The sequence below is a fragment of the Pteronotus mesoamericanus genome, unplaced genomic scaffold (assembly GCF_021234165.1).
Source record: "Pteronotus mesoamericanus isolate MK-2021 breed Mesoamerican mustached bat unplaced genomic scaffold, CSHL_Meso_final contig_221, whole genome shotgun sequence".
Taxonomy (NCBI): Eukaryota; Metazoa; Chordata; class Mammalia; order Chiroptera; family Mormoopidae; genus Pteronotus; species Pteronotus mesoamericanus.
Window position 1 is genome coordinate 2703365 of NW_026555092.1, and position 17311 is coordinate 2720675.

The 17311-nt window shown below is 53.5% G+C and overlaps 1 protein-coding gene across 1 annotated transcript; it reads left to right on the top strand.

Annotated features, from left to right (window-relative positions):
* Nucleotides 1-1824: 1824 nt before the first annotated feature.
* Nucleotides 1825-8440, top strand: C1QB (complement C1q B chain). The gene is made up of 3 exons (XM_054571699.1): nucleotides 1825-1999; nucleotides 6347-6544; nucleotides 7719-8440. Exons 2-3 carry the CDS (start codon nucleotides 6370-6372, stop codon nucleotides 8291-8293), a joined length of 750 nt encoding a protein of 249 aa, XP_054427674.1. The 5' UTR covers nucleotides 1825-1999; nucleotides 6347-6369; the 3' UTR covers nucleotides 8294-8440.
* Nucleotides 8441-17311: the final 8871 nt, after the last annotated feature.

Sequence of the window (17311 nt, forward strand, 5' to 3'; positions counted from 1 at the left end):
CAGGAGCCAGAATGAGACACCCAAGCTGGAAGGAATCTCTCACGCCACTGGAGATTGAGAGGATCTTGATTTCTTTCTTCAAGAATGGATGTGAGTCAGCAATTCTATGGGCACGGACCTCAGCTGATTCCCACTCCGGGGCTAAAACCCAGAGACCCCTTGTTCCTTATCCCTGGTCTAATCCTCCCCCTGATCCAGGCATATCTCCTACGTTCCCAGGCTCCAAGAATTCTGGCCCTTCACATAAATCATACTTTTCCCAGGTTTGCATTGTGCCCACCAAGGGCCGAGCACTCAGCTGGGCCCCTTACTGTCCCCCGCCCACACCAAACTCAGGAGGTCGGTAAATGTACCTGAGGCCACGTAGCAGAAAAAGGCAGGGCTGGAATTCAAATTTGGGAGAGATCGACTCCAGAGCCATGCCTCTACCTCCTCTGCGCTGCTTGTACCCCAGGCTCAGTCCCATTCTTTCCCATTGCCATCGGCCACCACAGAATTAGAGGCCAGGCCCAAATGGCCTCAGGAACCCTCAGACGGACTCCTGGACCTGCAACCGACTCATCCCCCTCTCCCTTCCCTGCACCCACCACCAACCCATGCTCACCCAGGCCTGAGTCCTTTCGGTTTTATCAAACTACTCTTCCATTTTCCTATCACACACTGCAGTTAACAAGTCCCATCAGGCAGCGTCCACAGGCCCAACGATTTTCCATCTCCGAGAATAGACATCATGACGGGCCACGTGACCTGCACCAGCTCCAGTGCTTGCTGGGTGACCAACCCCGAACAGGGTATCATGTCGCCTGAGATGCAGCCCCAGAAAGGGGCTGGAATCTGGTGCCAGATGCCTGGCTCCGGGTCCTGCATCTGCCACTTACATGAGTTCTGGGCTCCAGCATTTACTCCTTTCTTCAGTGACATTTATCACAGCAACAATGAAACCATGTGTCACTGGGTTCACACGGGTCTCTCCCAGTAGGAGAGGTGCTCCGTGGACGGCGCAGGAACCAGGGCTGACCTGCTCGTGGCTCTTTCTTCCCGTGCAGGGCACCCTCCGGGCCTCAGTTTCCCCATCTTTGAAATGAGGGGGGTGGTCTGGGTGGCCTCCAAGCCCCTCTCCAGCTCTAACTTGGTGTGCTTCCAAGATCCACAAGAAACAGGCCCCTGCCTGTGCTTATTGTTGTCACCAGCTTCAAGTCCTGCTGGTATAAATAAATAATGACCACATTTAAAATTCATTCTTCATTATTGGATTATTTTTCTGAGAACAGGGAAAGAGCAAGGGTGCAGAATGGGAAGAGAGCAGAGAAGAGATGCCCTGAAAGAGAAAGCCTGGGACGTGGCATGCTAGTGACAATGAACAGGGACATGCACCTCACAGCTTGCCCTCCCTTCTCCTCCGCTGGCCCATCTGAGCCCCTCAGCGCCCCGTGTGATTCCTAGAGCAGGTGTAATTATGGTCCCATCATGTAACAGAGGAAATGGAACTCCCTTGGGCTCCTCTGGCTGAGAATGTTCAGCTGGTAAGTGGCAGAACCAGGTTATGAATCAAGGTTTCTGACTCCAAATCCAGCGCCCAGGTGCCAGGCCGGCCATGTTTTCATTTCACGGAGGAACACCCCTGTTCCCTTGGAAGATCGTGAGGTCAGGGGCCCTGGGGCCGAACCACCAGCTGTGGGCATTCTACCAGGACAGCCTGTTCCCTCCAGGGCTGCTGAGCTGGCGAAACCAAGCTCACCACCGGTCCGCCCTGTTTACAGTAAGTCCCTCCACATTGTAGAAACAGGACCTGAAACTGCCTGAAGGCAGCAGGACAGGGTGAGCATCGGCTGACCAGGAGGGGGAACAGCCTGCTGAGCCCATGGGAGGGGGCTGTCAAGGGAAAGCCCTTCCGTCTCTGGGGAATGGAACTTCCGCTTTGGACTGAGAGCACTGGGCTCGCGGCTCCTGGTCCCACTGCTGTGCAGCCAAACGGCATCACTGGACACCAGGTTTCCAGGTGAGTATGGGGCTCAGTACGTGGGGGCACTGGCTGGCAGGAGCAGCAGGGCGGAGGGTGGTGATTCCCACAGTGCGGACTCCTGCCTGGGCCTAGACCTGGGGAATCACATTCTCTGGAAGTGAACTTGGGGATCGGCAGCTACCTAGGGCCCAGGTGATGGGGAGGCAGCCTAAAATGGGAGCCACCTGTGTAAGGGCTTTGTGGTCACCAGGACTCAGGCTGAGTCCTGCTTCTACCTCTTAAGTGCTGGTGATCGGGGGCAAGTCCTACAACCTCTCGCCTGAGACCCTCGCTGGGGATAACAGAAACTTTCAGGGGTCTATGTGCCCTAAAGGAGGTCAAGATCACCCAGTGTTTAGCAAACCATCTGGGTCAAGACATCAAAGGCAGAGGGATGTCAGAACCCAGGTCCCCCTCCACTCAGCACAGCATTTCTCCATCACCTGCCTTCTCTTACTTCCTCGCATTCTGCTGAGAAAGCTTAGCATGGCTCTTTCAAAGGAAACGTTTGACTTGTACCACACCAGGGGCCTCTTTTTTATTTTTATTTTTTTAGGTCCCATCTCATTTCATCCTCTGGCAGCCCTGTCAGGTAGAAATTAGCTTTTCCAAAGAGGCTCAGAGCGGTTCGGGCTCTTGCCTGAGGTCACACAGGGAGGTAGCAGCAGAAAGGGTGGAAGGTTCAAGGTCAAGTTGGCCTGGCTCCACGTCAGGGATAAAGGAATTGTTGGGGCTGGAAGGAGACAGAAGGGCCAGCGATGCAGGGAAAGGCATGAGGAAGGGGCAAGGCTGATGGCGGTCACGCCTGGAAAAGGCAGTGGGGGGCCACACCAGATGAGACTCAGCAGCCCCTACAATGAACCAGAACCCAGATCTTCCAACAACCTACTCCCCTTCCTCCCACTTCCCCAAGAAGCCTGAGTCTCATCAAAGGTCAGGACCCGGCTCCCCGACACCCCCACCTCCCTGGTGGACTCTCTCTACCCCTGAGATGCCCCCTTTCCCTGAGCCCAACCTCTCAAAGGGACCGATCCTCTTTCATAGAGGATGGGATTCTTAGATGATGGGAACAATTTTTTTTGAATATTTTTATTTTATTTATTTTATTATTTTATTTATTTATTTTTAGAGAGATTTAGAGAGAGGGGAAGGGAAGGAGAAAGAGAGGGAGAGAAATAACAATATGTGGTTGCCTCTTGCATGTCTCCCACTGGGGACCTGGCCCGCAACCCAGGCATGCGTCCTGCCTGGGAATCGAACTAGCGACCCTTTGTTTCGCAGACCAGCACTCAATCCACTGAGCCACACCAGCCAGGGCTGATGGGGATAATTTTAAAAGTAACTAATATTCAGTAAGCGTTTCTGGTATGCCTGACCCTGTCGTAAGCCCTAATGCACCTGTGCTCCCACCAACCCTATGAGGTAGAGAGTAGTATTAGCCCATTTTATAGGAGCAACCGTGGCCAGAGAGGAGAAGTGACCGGCCTGAGGCCCTTAGCTAAGAAGTAGCAGAGGCCTGATGGGGACCCTGGCAGTTGATTTCCTTATGACACCCCAGGCCCCTCACCACTGGTGTGCATTTGCTGCCTAACAGCAACAGCAATGACAACAGCCTCCTTCACCGGGCACTGGCCTGGGACGCAGCACGGCTCCAAGTGCAGCCCGCACAGTAGCACCTCCTGTCGGGCCTTCTGGCTGCAAGACCCATGTTTGCAACCACCAAGTACCGCAGCCTCCTAACCTAACACCCTGTGAGTGTTACGGCCCAATGGGCGTGGGTTTGAATCCCAGCCCCACGGGGCTGCGAGAACTTGATCGAGGTTCTTGTTGTTTCTGTGCCCAGTTTCCTCATCTGTCAAATGAGAAATCAGGAGTGCCTTTCTCAAGAGGCTGTTGTAGGGACCGTATTCAATGAGATCATGGTGTGTTGAGTGTTTGGCACAGAGCCTGGTACCTGCTAAGTGCTCAACACGTGGATTATTAACATTGTCAAACTGTCATTTTGTGAAACCTTCAGCTACAGTGGGAACTGATGGTCATTCAAAAATAAGCAGAGTCCCCTGAATCACTCTCTCTCCGGAGCATGGCCGAGCCCAAGCCAGCCACTCTCCGTCCTGGTCACAGCCCCCTGTGCAGCCTGCCAGCCCAGAGCCTGGCATAACGCAGTGCTTTGGGCAACGGATCGATGAGAACCAGACGGAAGCGGTGGGGCTGGTTTTCTGAGCACCTGAGCCAAAACCTGGCAGGTTGTTCTGGTCCCATGAAGGCCTCCACGCACCAAATTCTGGGTCGGCCCAGCCAGCGTGAGGCAGAGATGAGAGGAGTTTGGCCAATACAAACTCCCTGGTAACTGTGGGCAGGTTGCTTTCTAATGTTGAAGCCTCAGTTTCCCCACTTGCAACATGGGAAAATAATCACAACCTCTTTCCCCAGAGGGCTGTGAGGATCTGGCAGCAGCAGCAGGGGCAGCAGGTCTGAACGGGAGCAGGGAACCCTGGGATTCCTCCCCAGCCGCAGCCCCACCCGAGTCCCCACAGTTGTCCTGGGAGGTGTGCGGGGACCGCGCCACGCTCCCATCTTAAACGCAGGAAACGGCCAGACTCTGTGGACGGAGGGGTAATGAGAAGACTTTCTGAGGGAGAAAGGTTTTGACCCAAGGTTTGAAGGATGGGAAGACTGGATCTGGGCAAAGGTAGAATGGGCTGCTCTGGTGAAGTAGTGAGCTACCTGTTACTGAGGCGGTGCAAGTTATGGATGGAAGAGCCCTCGGCAGAGATGTTATTGAGGAGGCTAAACAGTAGGCTAACAGTTCCTCAAAAAGTTAAACACAGAATTAACCAGAAAACCCCAGGCAGTAATTCTAGTAATTCCATTGCTAGGTAGAATTAAAAAGAATTAAAAAGAGGTATTCAAACAAATCTTGTACATGGATGTTCATAGCAGCACTATTCACAGTAGCCAAAAGGTGTAAATTTCCCAAATGCCCATTAGTAATGACAGGATAAACAAGTTGTAATATGCCCATACAACAGAATGTTATTCAGCCATAAAAAGAAATAAAGTACTGATACAGACTACAGCACAGATGAACCTTAAGAACATTATGCTGAGTGAAATAAGCCAGACACAAAAGGTCACATATTGTATGATTCAATTTATATTAAATATCCAGCATAGGTAAATCCACAGAGTTAGAGAGCAGCTTAGCAGCTGTCGGGGGCAGCAGGGGACATGGGAGTGGGGGGTGGGTAACTGAGTACAGAGTTTCATCTGGGGCGGTGAAATGTTTTGGAACTAAATAGTGATGGTGGGTGCACAACATTGTGAATGCGCTAAATGACACCAAAATGTTCCCTTTAAAACGATCAGATTTATGTTAGTGAAGGTCAGCTTGATTTTAAAAAATAATAAGCTAAGGGTCGGACTAGATGAGGTTTAAGGTTGGGTCCAACCTGAGGATTAATGCCATGCGGCGCCGGCTGGGCCCACCGGCTCAAGATGGCCCACGGCTTCTCCTTGTTCTCTGGGGTTAAGGAGGGACCAGTGCCACCCTCCCGCCAGGGCCCACAGCCTTTGGAGGGACCCAAGAATATCCTGCCATAAGACGTGGGCTGGTAAGCTGGCAGGGACACCGGCATTAGTGACAGACGGGCTTGGGTTTGAGTCCTGGCTGCCATCCTTCCCATGTGACTCCAAGCAAGTGACCTGGTACCCCGAGCTTCCACCAGGGTCCTCTTTGGTGTAGCAACAACAGCTCCTTCTTCGCGGGGCTGCGCTGAGGATGTGAAGTGGTTCTCCGTGAAAGCAGCGCAGGCGCCCTAAATTTAGAAGCTCTAATGAATGAGAACGCTTAGCATACAATCCAGAACCTGCAGACCACACCGCCAGGCCCTGACCCCTCCCCCTGCTCTGCCCCTGCTGTCCTTCCCCCACCCCCCGCCAACATTCTCACCCCGGCCCTTTCTGCACCTTCACTTTTCAGAGATGCCTCCCCGTCTAGAAAACTTTCCCTCACAAAAGCAGCTGCTCCCACCCCAGCTCCCTGTGGACTCACCGCCTCCAACTAGTTCTGTTCACTTGTATGTTGACCTGCTTATCGTTTATCTTACCCTGGACTGTCGGCTCCACAAAGGCAGGTGCCGTGTCTGTGTGCTCACCATGGCACCCGCAGCCCTCAGAGCAGGGTCTGGAGGACAGGACCCACTCAGCGAACACACAAGCGACTGAAAAAATGAACGAGCAAACAAACCAATGAATGAATGACTAAATGGATACATTTTTTAAAGAAAGTGAGAAGTCCCCACAGTAGTAACCTACCGCATCTTCTTCCTGCCCCTCCCCCAGGAAGCAGCCACGACAGCACGGTGATGAAGACCTCGCGCGGCGGCCCCCTGGTGCTCCTGCTGCTGCTCCTGGGTCCCCTAGATGTCTCCCAGGCCCAGAGCTGCACCGGGCACCCGGCCATTCCTGGGATCCCGGGCATTCCTGGGGTACCAGGAACTGATGGCACACCTGGGACACCAGGGGTAAAAGGAGAGAAAGGTGCTGTGTACTTTGGGGATACATGTGGCGTCACAGACTGAGGCCGCGCCTCCTGCCTCTCAAGTCACAGTTGCCCACTTTAGAGATTGCAAAAACACTTGTAAATCCATCAGCTGGTGGAGCCCTTGCAATAAGTTTGCAAGGAGGGAATTTGGATTCCGGTTTTACAGATGGGAAAGCTGATCTCCAGAAAGGCTATTGACTTGCCCAAAAGAGCCCAGTAAATGCTGAGGCTGAGACGAGCCCACTAAATCCAGGTAGAGAGAGGGTCCCACCTCAGTCACACGGTCCTGGGTTACTTCCAGGGTAAGTGACGTCACCTCTTGGAATTGCTCTTTCCTCACCAGGAAAATGCGGACAGTGATACTTTTGTGGGGTTGTCCCAGGGTTCTAAGGAGACTTCCTGCCATGAAGTGGCCCCTGTGAAATTTAGTACATACATTCATTTACCCATAGCCAACCAACCACTCTCCCCAAATAATCGCATCTAATCCTCACAAACCCACAAAATCTCATCATCCCCATTTTACAGATGAGGAAGCGGAGCCTCAGAGAATCTGACTCAGACAAGGTGGCACAACTCATAATGACAGATGTGATGTGAAAAGCGCATCTCTCTGTCCCCTGAACCCATGTTCTCAGCCCCTAACCTCTGCCAGTCTATGGGAAAGAGGTTTTATCTTGTGTGTGCCAAATGGGGGGGGGGGGGCGGCAGAGGGCAGTGGCTGCTTGGAGTGGTGGAATGGGAGGATTCTAAGCTCCCCTTCCAAGTTCAACGAGAAAGACTGAGTGACTGGTTAGGGATGTCAGCCACGGGGGAGGGAACAGAGAGGGACAGCGTGGGTGCCAATAATTATCTGGCCTCCAGGCTTAAGCCTGAGCAAGGGTGGTGTATGGGCTAGTGAGGAGGGCTGGCCCAGCACCTTCCTTAGGGAAACCCTGCTTCCACCCCACGGGCCTCAGTCCCTGTTGCAGCCAAGCACATCACATGCTCGGAAAGCTGGGCTGGAAGAGGACTTGGAGGCCCTGTGACGAACCCCCCTTTTTCACACATGAGAAGCGGAGGCCCGGAGAGGAGCAGGGCCTGTCCAAGGTCACTGAGCCAAGCTCCCTGCCTCTTAGCCCAGGGCCCCTTCCTTTAGTTTTTGGTGATCCCTTGTCTCTGATTTTCCAGGGATACCAGGGCTGGCTGGAGACCATGGCGAGTTTGGAGAGAAGGGGGACCCAGGGATTCCAGGGAAACCAGGAAAAGTCGGTCCCAAGGGCCCTGTGGGCCCCAAAGGCACCCCAGGGCCTCCTGGAGCCCGTGGCCCCAAGGGTGAATCGGGAGACTACAAGGCTACACAGAAAGTTGCCTTCTCTGCCACACGGACCATCAACACACCCCTGCGGAAGGACCAGGCCATCCGCTTTGAGCACGTGATCACCAACACGAACAACAATTATGAACCTCGTAGTGGCAAGTTCGTCTGCAGGGTGCCTGGCCTCTACTACTTCACCTACCATGCCAGCTCTCGAGGGAACCTGTGTGTGAACCTCATGCGGGGCCGTGACCGCATGCAGAAGGTGGTCACGTTCTGTGACTATGTCCAGAACACCTTCCAAGTCACCACGGGCGGCATCGTCCTCAAGCTGGCGGAGGGGGAGAACGTCTTTCTGCAGGCCACCGAAAAGAACTCCCTGCTGGGCATTGAAGGCGCCAACAGCGTCTTCTCTGGGTTCCTGCTCTTCCCGAACCCAGAGGTGTGATCTATGGGGCTGATTCTTCCCCCTCCCCACCCCCTTGCCCACCAGCCATGCTCACTTTACCCCCAACACCCACCTCTGCCCAGCCAAAGCACACAGTCAGTCTCCATGGATGTGCTGAATGAATGAGTAAATAAACTTCTAGACCAAGGACCAGTGGTCTAATTCAACTCTGTCCCAGCACTTGGCACATGGTACATGCTCAGAAATGAAGCTTGAATGACTGAACAATGAATGAAGGAATGGATGGATGGATGGATGAATGACCTCTGACAACAGGAACGCTATCTAAGTGAAGGTGACTGGAGGGCCAGACTCTGTGTCCAGCTCTGTGACAGCCACACAGTAGAAGGTGGGGAAGGGAACACCATCTATGGAGCACCTACTATGCTCCAAGCATTGAGCTAGACACTTTCCTTTTTCTCTCACTTAATCCTCACATTCATCCTGGGAGACATATTGCATTGTGCCCAGTTTACAGAGGAGGAAACTGAGGACTGGGGGGAAGAAGAGGTTGTCCTCAATCCCACAGAAGGTCTAGGTTCAAAGGCAGGCCTGCCCGCTGATGACCTGAGACCTCTTTCAAGGCGGCATGTCTAGGCCAACGACTAAAGGGGTTTTCTGCTTATAATGTCACATATCGCCAGCCAAGGGAGCAAGGGGCCGTCCTCCCAAGCCTTAGCTGACTTGAAGCCCACACCCTCCCCATTTTGATTCTCCCCATGTGCCCCCACTCCTATCTTCCTAGGTTGGCACAAGCTCAGCCATCCAACGAGAACAAATGTCACTCTACTGCCAGCTGGGTACAGTGCCAGCCCACAAGGCTGACCTTCAAGGTCTCTATGGGTTGGCCTTCCAGTCTCACTCCCCCCTCTTTTGAACAAAGAAAATATCCACACCAGACCAACTGAGCCCTTTCTGTCTTCTAGGCAAACCCTGTGGTTCCTGCCTCGGTGGCCTCACTTGCGCTGCTCCCCTCCCACCCTGCCTATCTAACCATTCCTGAAAAGCTGATTCAAGCCACACCTCCCCACCCCCCCCACCCCCCGCCTCACATCTCTCACTCCTCTGACCTCTTCTAACCCCATTTCCACTCACTCAAGTGTGAGCACGTACAGCCTGCATCTGGCTTCTCACTCATTCCCACCCCATCTCTCCAGCTAGGCTGTGAGCACTTTCTCCCACCCACCTTTGAACCACCGCCACCCCACCCCCCTCCCCCCTTAGAGCCCAAGATGCACAGCAGCCACTCAGTCAAGACTCAAGACCACTAGCATAAGACCCACCCAGAGTCCCAGACCTGCACCTTCTCTCTGCAAACCCTCCTACTAAGCCTTACTCCACAAAGACTGTCGACCAATCCTGACCTAAAGTAGGAGGGGTTTAAAGTACTCTGGCCTATCACGTAGGGTCATGGCACCAGTCCAGCCTCCTGTGTGGCTGGTCTGTTTCTCAGGCTCCCATTCATTGGGCATGGCTTCTGGCCCTTCTCCTGGCCTCACCTCTGGCCTAGGTGACCTGTCCCAACCTCAGACTCTTCAACAGAGACCTGGAGCCTTTCCTCCAGGGACTGAGGCTTCTTTTTGCTGCTCAACCTTTTCAATACAAATTGGTTGCCTGGTCTTTGAATCTAGTAGGAAAAGTTACAATAGTAACCACATCACAACTGAGTTACTGTGCACCTAGTGCTTTATGCACATTAGCCCATTCAGTTCCCACCAGGAGCCCTAGGAGATACATAGTATTATCTCCATTTTACAGATAAGAATCTGAGGCTCAGAGGGGGCAAGTGATCTGCCCAGGGCCACACAGCTGGCAGGTGCACAGCAGGGACTGGTGCCTGCTTCTGTTGTTCTCAAAGCCCTTGCTAAACCTGGAGACATACCTACCACCTCCTTGCAACCCTCACCTGTTAGAATCCCCTCCAGCAGCCCCCCCCAACCCCCCCACACCCATCTGATCCCATTAGACCTCAGGAGTCCACATCACTGAGCCTCTGTGGTTGGGCCTGTCTATATGTGGCCACACTTGGCCCCAGGGGCAGATCTGGTGCTGAGCACACGCAGGGCACCCTGTCTCACCACAAGGACCCAAGCAACGCTGGCCAGAGTCAAAAAGTCAAAGTTTGTCTCCAGTGCTGCTTCAAGCAGCTGGCTCTCCTGCAGGACCAACACTCTTGACTCCTGACCTGTAAACTCTGACCCCGCAGCCTTTCCTCTGCCAGATCTACCCCCCTCTCCCCGGCAGGATACTTAACAGTGCCCATCTGTGTCTTCCCACCAGCTGCTGGGTCTGCCAGAAACCCAGGGCTCCCGCTGCAGGTTCAGCCACACCCATCAGAGTCAAACACGCCTTGCTCTACACGGACATTAATGTATCTAAATCCTTCACCTTTTCTTCCCCAGCCTGTGGGGAGGGTCCACCTCTACAGCTCTCTGGGGAGGTGGCTGAGAGTCCATCACAGGAACTGGGACAAAGAAAAACAAGGAAACCCAGAGGTGATGAAGTCAGACAGGCCTCAGGACCTTGCCTCTTCTATTGCTGCCCAGACACCTCCTTTCTCCTTTGCCCCCTTCTAATACTCAATGGGATGGGGTTGAACCTCAGATCTTCTGGCTGAGCTGGCAGTTGGGCAGAAGAAGGAAGGGAAGAGGGTCCCATCAGGCTTGTGACCCTTGACCTTCATAAACTCACCTTGACCCTGACTCCCAGCTCGCAACATGACAGAGCCCTTTTCATTCCAAGTGACAGAAACCATCTTGAACTAACTTAGGAGAAAAGCAGGGTGAACCTAGAGGTGTCCTACAGGACCCAGGAGCAGGCGGGATGGCCCAGTCTCAGTAGACATGGGATCCAGACACGGATGCAGTCAGGGTGGCCGTGTCTCCCTCTGAGACCTCTGGGCTCTGAGTCTGTCACTATAGATTGTCCCTCTCAATTGTTATGGCAAGTGGGGAAAAATGGATTGCCTTCCTCCCTCCAATGACATCCTTGACCACTGGGTCAGCTCCTACCTCTCATAGAAGTGACATCCAGTCTCCAGAACCCAGGAGAGGAGATCTGATTGGTCCTCTCTGGAGCAAGGATACTCCTGGCACAATCAGCGGAGGCCAGGAAGCCGAGAGCCGGTAACAGTAATAGCAGCTCACGATTATTAAGCTAAATGTCTGGCAACTGTTTTCTCCAGGAACAGTCACTACAAGCCTGAGGAGAAGGTGCTCTATCCAGTGTCCTTGGACTCAGCGAGCCCCGCAGCCCCCAGGAGGGTGTGCTGGAATGTGCGTTTCTTGAGCTCGCAGGCGATGCTGCTGCTGCCCCCTGGGGACCACACTTTAAGAAACACTCCTCTAATTGTTATTGCTCCCACACTACAGATAGGAATAATGAGGCTCAGCGTAGAGATGTTACTTGCCCATGTCACACAGAAGACCTAGGATTCAGATCCAGGTCTATTTAACCCAGTGTTAAGCTCTGTGACCTATTGCCCAGACTACAGGGACCCAGCCAGCCCCATGGGGTGGGGCGGTTTTCGGAGCAGCGTGGGTGGGCCCTACTAAATGTCAGCCACCCCCTGTCTACGGTGCCCCACGTGAGCCTCCTCACCTCTGCCCCAGTCAGTCCTGACCATCGTGCCCTCCCAGTGACCCACAATGCTTTGAGCCACTGACAAAAAGGAAACGAGGGCAAAGGGCAAAGAAGGAGGAAGGTGAGGGCTTACGTAATAATAATCACAGCTCACCCAGGGCCCAGGGCTCCACATTCATGTTAACTCATATAGACTTTACAATTGTGTTCCCCTTTTATAGGTGGGAACACTGAGGCAGAGCAGTTATGTGACTTGCCTGATGTTACACAACTGGTAAGTAACAAGACAGGGATTCCACACAAATCAGCTCAGCCCTGGAGTCCATGCTCTCAGTCGCTGCTCCCTGTGGCAGGCAGGGGGCGCCCTGCGGGGCTGTGTTGTGTAGCAGTTGAGTCACTGACTCTTGTGTCAGACAGGCTCCACTTCAAGTCCTGCCTGGACTTCTTACTAGCTGTGTGACCATGTCAAGTGGCTGCCCCTACTTTACCCTCCAACAAACAAACAGCGCAGCTGTGAACATCCTGCTGCACATCCTTGATTCTTTTCTTGAATTAAATGCCTAGAAGTGGACTCCCTAGGGGAAAGGATGTGCAAAGCTTGAAGGCTTTGAAATGTGCTTCCAAATGGAGGGCTGGGCAATGAAAGCAGAGCTGCCAGGCAAGGCCCAGGCCTGCCGCCACCAGGGGGGAGCAGACACCAGGGGAAGGACAGGTGGAGGAGGGGCCGCTGGACGGTGGCGGGGATGCGGCCTGGATGGTGGCAGCTCATTGGCCCTCCCTCTCTTCTCCCCGAGTTCCATTCCACTCCCTGGGTGGGCTGTGAGCTTCCAGGGCAGGGCTGAGCATCAGCTTTGAAGACCCAAGTTCCTCTAAACCAAGGTCCTCTAGGTGCGGTTCAGGCACCAGCACCACCTGGGAGCTTGTCGGAAAAGCAGGTTCTCAGGCCCCGCACTAGACTGGCTGAGTCAGGAAACCTGAAGATGAGGCCCTGCCGCCTGTGTTTTAACAAGCCCTCCGGGCAATGATTTTGATGCAGCTCAAGTCAGAATCACTGCTCTGGACCAGAGCTTGCCAAACCTTCCCTGTAAAGAGCCAGATAGGAACTGTTTTAGGCTTTGTGGGCCATGCAGCCTCTCTTGTGACTCCTCCACTCTGCTTCTGCAGCAGGAAAACAGCCACAACAATGTGTAAATAAACGAGCATGGCTATGTTCCAATAAACATTTATGGACCCTGGAATTTGAACTGTACGTAATTTTCATATAACACGAGATATTTTTCTTCTGATTTTCCCCCCAGCCATTTAAAAACATAAAAACCATTCATACCTAGCAAGCTGCACACAGTCTGTCAGCTGCATTTGCCAACCTACTCCAGACCCAAGTATGGCTCTGGGCTCGGAAGGAGAGGAGCAGGGCCCGGAACCCCAAATGGCCTGACTGCCAAGCCAGTGTGCCAGCCAGCCAGGCCCCAGCCTTGGGACAGGAACAGTCCCAAGTGTCTGAGCCTCATTGCCCTTGGCTGTAAGGTAGGCATTGCAACCCCGGGCACCTGGCCTCCGATTTTAGTGCATAAGGAAAACCCCTGGGAAGTTGCTGGTGTCTAGGTCCCATCCCAGAGGTTCTGGCTCCATAGGACCTGGAAGGGCCGAAGAATCTGTATTTTTTTCAAACAACGCAGGTGGTCCTCGGCACCCCCCAGCTCCCAAGTGAGGGGGCTGAGTTAATGGACATAAAAGTGGTGACTGCTACTAGTAGCCCAGCCTCTGCCCCCAAGCGTCCATTGGCTCATGGGATTGAAGGAAGAAGGGGAAATAGACTTCTTGTCTGTTGAAACCTACGCAAGATGAGAAATGCATCAACGGAGAAAATGCTGGGGGCCCAGGAACTGAAAGGACAGTGATCTCAGAGAGGCTATATTAAACCTCACCTCTACCCCTTACAGGCTGTATGTCTTCGGACTAATTACTTAACCTCTCTGGGTTACAGTTTCCTCACCTGTAACATGGCAGTAATAATCATGCCCACACCAGAAAGCCGATGAAGCTAAAATGGGGATATATGTGCAAAGGCCCCGGCACACAGGCAGTCCCCACAAGCATTAGTGTTGTTACCCGTGGTGGGCTCTTATTGGAATTGGGGCGAGGTGATGATGCGGGGCTCCTCAAACTTTCACGTGCACAAAAACCACCTGGGGTCTTGGTAGGACGCACGTTCTAATTCATGGGGGTGTGTGTGGCTTGGGAGTTGTTTTTTAACAAGCTGGGGGTGAGGAGGAGCTGGTGCTACTGAGCTGGGACCACACGTCAAGTAGCCAGGGTTGGGAACACCGGTTCAATAGTTGATCTGTTATGAACTTGAATTCTCCCATCCGGGGGCGGCAGTAGCATAGGGGATGGTGAGGGCGGGCGCTCGGTGATTAACTGCTGCTGTGGTCATTGTGACTACGTTCTGATGGTGACGGTGATGGTGATGGTGAGGGAGTTTGCAGCAGACAGAGGAAAGGGCGATGGGTGGGTCGTCCGTTTCCCCAACACTGAGCACCCCTTGCTCTGAAAACCGCGGGTCCCACTCCCCTTTCTCCTCCACACCCCCATCTTCCTGGTCTCCTGCTGACAATGGGGCACCAGGTGCCCTGCCTTAAACCACCCCCTACGCAGCACACACAGAACACATGCCCTCCTTTCACAGCAAGCTGTGAGCTGTGTTTATTTTTACACATAGCCAGGAGGCATTCTCATAGACAACCTGGTGGACCAGATGCAGGAGGAAAGGGGGTGTTTGTTCAAGAAACCCAGCAGGGCCACCCACGGAGGGACACCCACAGCAGTGGGGGGACCTGGTAGAGCAGGATGCCCCCTGGGTGGAAAGTCAAGAGCCCCCAGTTCTAGGCTGGTCTTGGAGCCTGGCTTCCTGTGTGACCTCAGAGAAGTTGTTACCGCTCTCTGAGCCTCAGACTTCCCTACAGGAGGAGGGGGTTGAACTAGTTGGCTACGTTAGACTCACCTGTTCCAGAAGCAGATGCTCAGGCCTGCCCCCAAGCCTACTGATTAAGACACCCATGGGAGAAGGGGGAAGAGTTATTACATGGCTATGACCGGGGAGGAAGCTAGGGCCAAATCCCCATCACATTGCAGGTATCCAGCCTCCTCACCTATACAGAACACAACCAGGACCCAGAAGGGACCTAAGGAGGCCAGAAATGGACATGCGATGGCCCAGAGAACACAACGATTCGTGTTTATCAAGTGAATGAATGAAAACATGGATGTTAGTCCATTCACTGGTTGATGAATGTCTCTTACTCCGGAGAGTTAGGGCCTAGAGATGGATATACATAATATATGCTCCGTAAATAGTTGTAAATGGAAGGAAGAGAGGAGAGGTGGAAGGAATGTCAAAATTATGTTCTGCCATGAAAGAGGGAATGTAGTAACCTTCCATGGGCCCTTGGGACAATTTCCATGGGACGGTTTGGCATTCCTAAGAGAGACAAAGGCAGGCAGGCAGACAGAAACTTAACTGAGATCAAGAATGTGCCGGCCATCCAGACATTCATCCATTTAATCCTCACGACAAGCCCTCCCCAGACACCGCCCCCCCCCCACCACCACAAAAACGCACGCACGCACACACACAGGGGCATTGTCGCCTCACGCAGACGCGAGGAGACTGAGGCTTATTCCCCAAGGACGCAACGGAGAATGAGGCCCCAGGACTCCAGAGAGAAGCATGGGTATGCAATCTGCATGGCACATATGTGCTTGGAAGCCTCCTGCCTCACTTCCTGCCTCCCCCACCTCGTTTTCCCATTGCCTTTCACAGATTCTCCTCTGTGCCATTTTGTCACATATTTGTCCCTATAAGCTCTTGCAGCATCTGGGGAACAGGGAGAATGTAAACAAGCCAACAGCAGAAAGAGGGCAAAAGAGGTAAAGTATGGCATACACGGCACCTACTATGTGTCAGGCGGGGTGCACGACGCGCGGGTGCGCGTTCCCTCATTGGTTTCTCACAAGATCCCCACCAGGTTCAAATCCAGTTTTACCACCTTCTAGCTGGCTGACGTTGGCAAAGGAGTCACCTCCACTCTGAGCTGTTACTTCCTTGGCTGGGAAATGAAGCGATATTGGCTGATACTGGTGTGAGCACTAAATGAGTGGCGTATGTAAAGTGCCTGCCTGGGGCATAGTAGGCACGCAAGCAAGAGTGGTTATTATAAAGGCCCACACGCCACACCTGACACATAGGAGGCCCCCAACAGTGTTAGCATCTCATCTGTGAAATAAGACTATTGGTTGCTGTGGATTTGTCCTCTGAGCTATGAGAGGGAAAAAAGCTTTGCAAACCAGTGAGTCCTGTGCCCATTTGGGGGAAAATTTCCTCTTCTCCCTCCAGCGTGGGTTTGCGGTGGCGCCATGGTGTGGACCTGTCTCTGGGCTCTAGTTCCTGAGTTAGCACCTCCGGGGGCGGCTCTCCCTAAGGACACAGGTATCAGCTGGGCCCTCGTTAAAAACGTGTCTGCAGACCTTGTTTGGAACACGTCAGCTAATGTGATTAAAGACAGTGCATAAATGTCCGCCTGTCTGTAACCCTCCCCAGCTGGTTTCCGGGGAAGGAGAGCTGAACAATTTGCCTTCACTCCGTCTGTGTTATGGCTCAGGATGTCCACAGCCTGAGCACGGCGAGTTCACCGGCCTGGGAACTCCCATAGGGCCGGTGAGGGGGGGCGAGCGGGACAGTCTGCCCTCCACCTGGCGGATAATTGTGTGATCTGGAGTCATCTAGCCCCTTCGAGCCTGTTTCCTCATCTAAAAAGTAGGGGCAGTGATCTATGTACCACAGCTATTAAGGTGATAAAGGACATTTGTAAGGCGCCCAGGGTGGTACCCTACACGGAGCAGGCGTTCGCTGCCACCAGGAAAACAATGCAGACACTGTGGGGAATTGAGCTGCACGCTCTGTGTACATAGGTGCTCGATAATGTCCCTTTCATTGGAGCCACGCCAGTAGGGACTTTGAGATCCTCAGTGCAAGGACATTAAAAATAGGTAATGGGCAGAGTAAGGGGCAAGAGCACTGGTCCCAGAGTCACTGACTCAGTGTGGACTCAGGTACGTGACTCTCCTCTCTCTGGAACTCAGTGTCCTCACCTGTAAAATGGAAGGCTTACCCCGGACAGGCCCTTCCTTCTGGGACGTGGAGAGGAGGCCAAAGTCTGACACTGCTGGACACGGCATGGAGCTCGCGCAGACCCTGGTGCCCCTGCCACCAGCTGCAGGACTGTGGGCCTGTCCCCTCACATCTCCGGGCCTCCGTTGGTTCATCAATGGAGTTGGGCATTAGGCATGGCCCGGCTCCCAGAGGCAGGCTGGTGTAGAGGGGGAGCGCTGGGCTAGGAGCCGGGAGACCTGGGTTCGAGTTCGGACCTGAGCGTC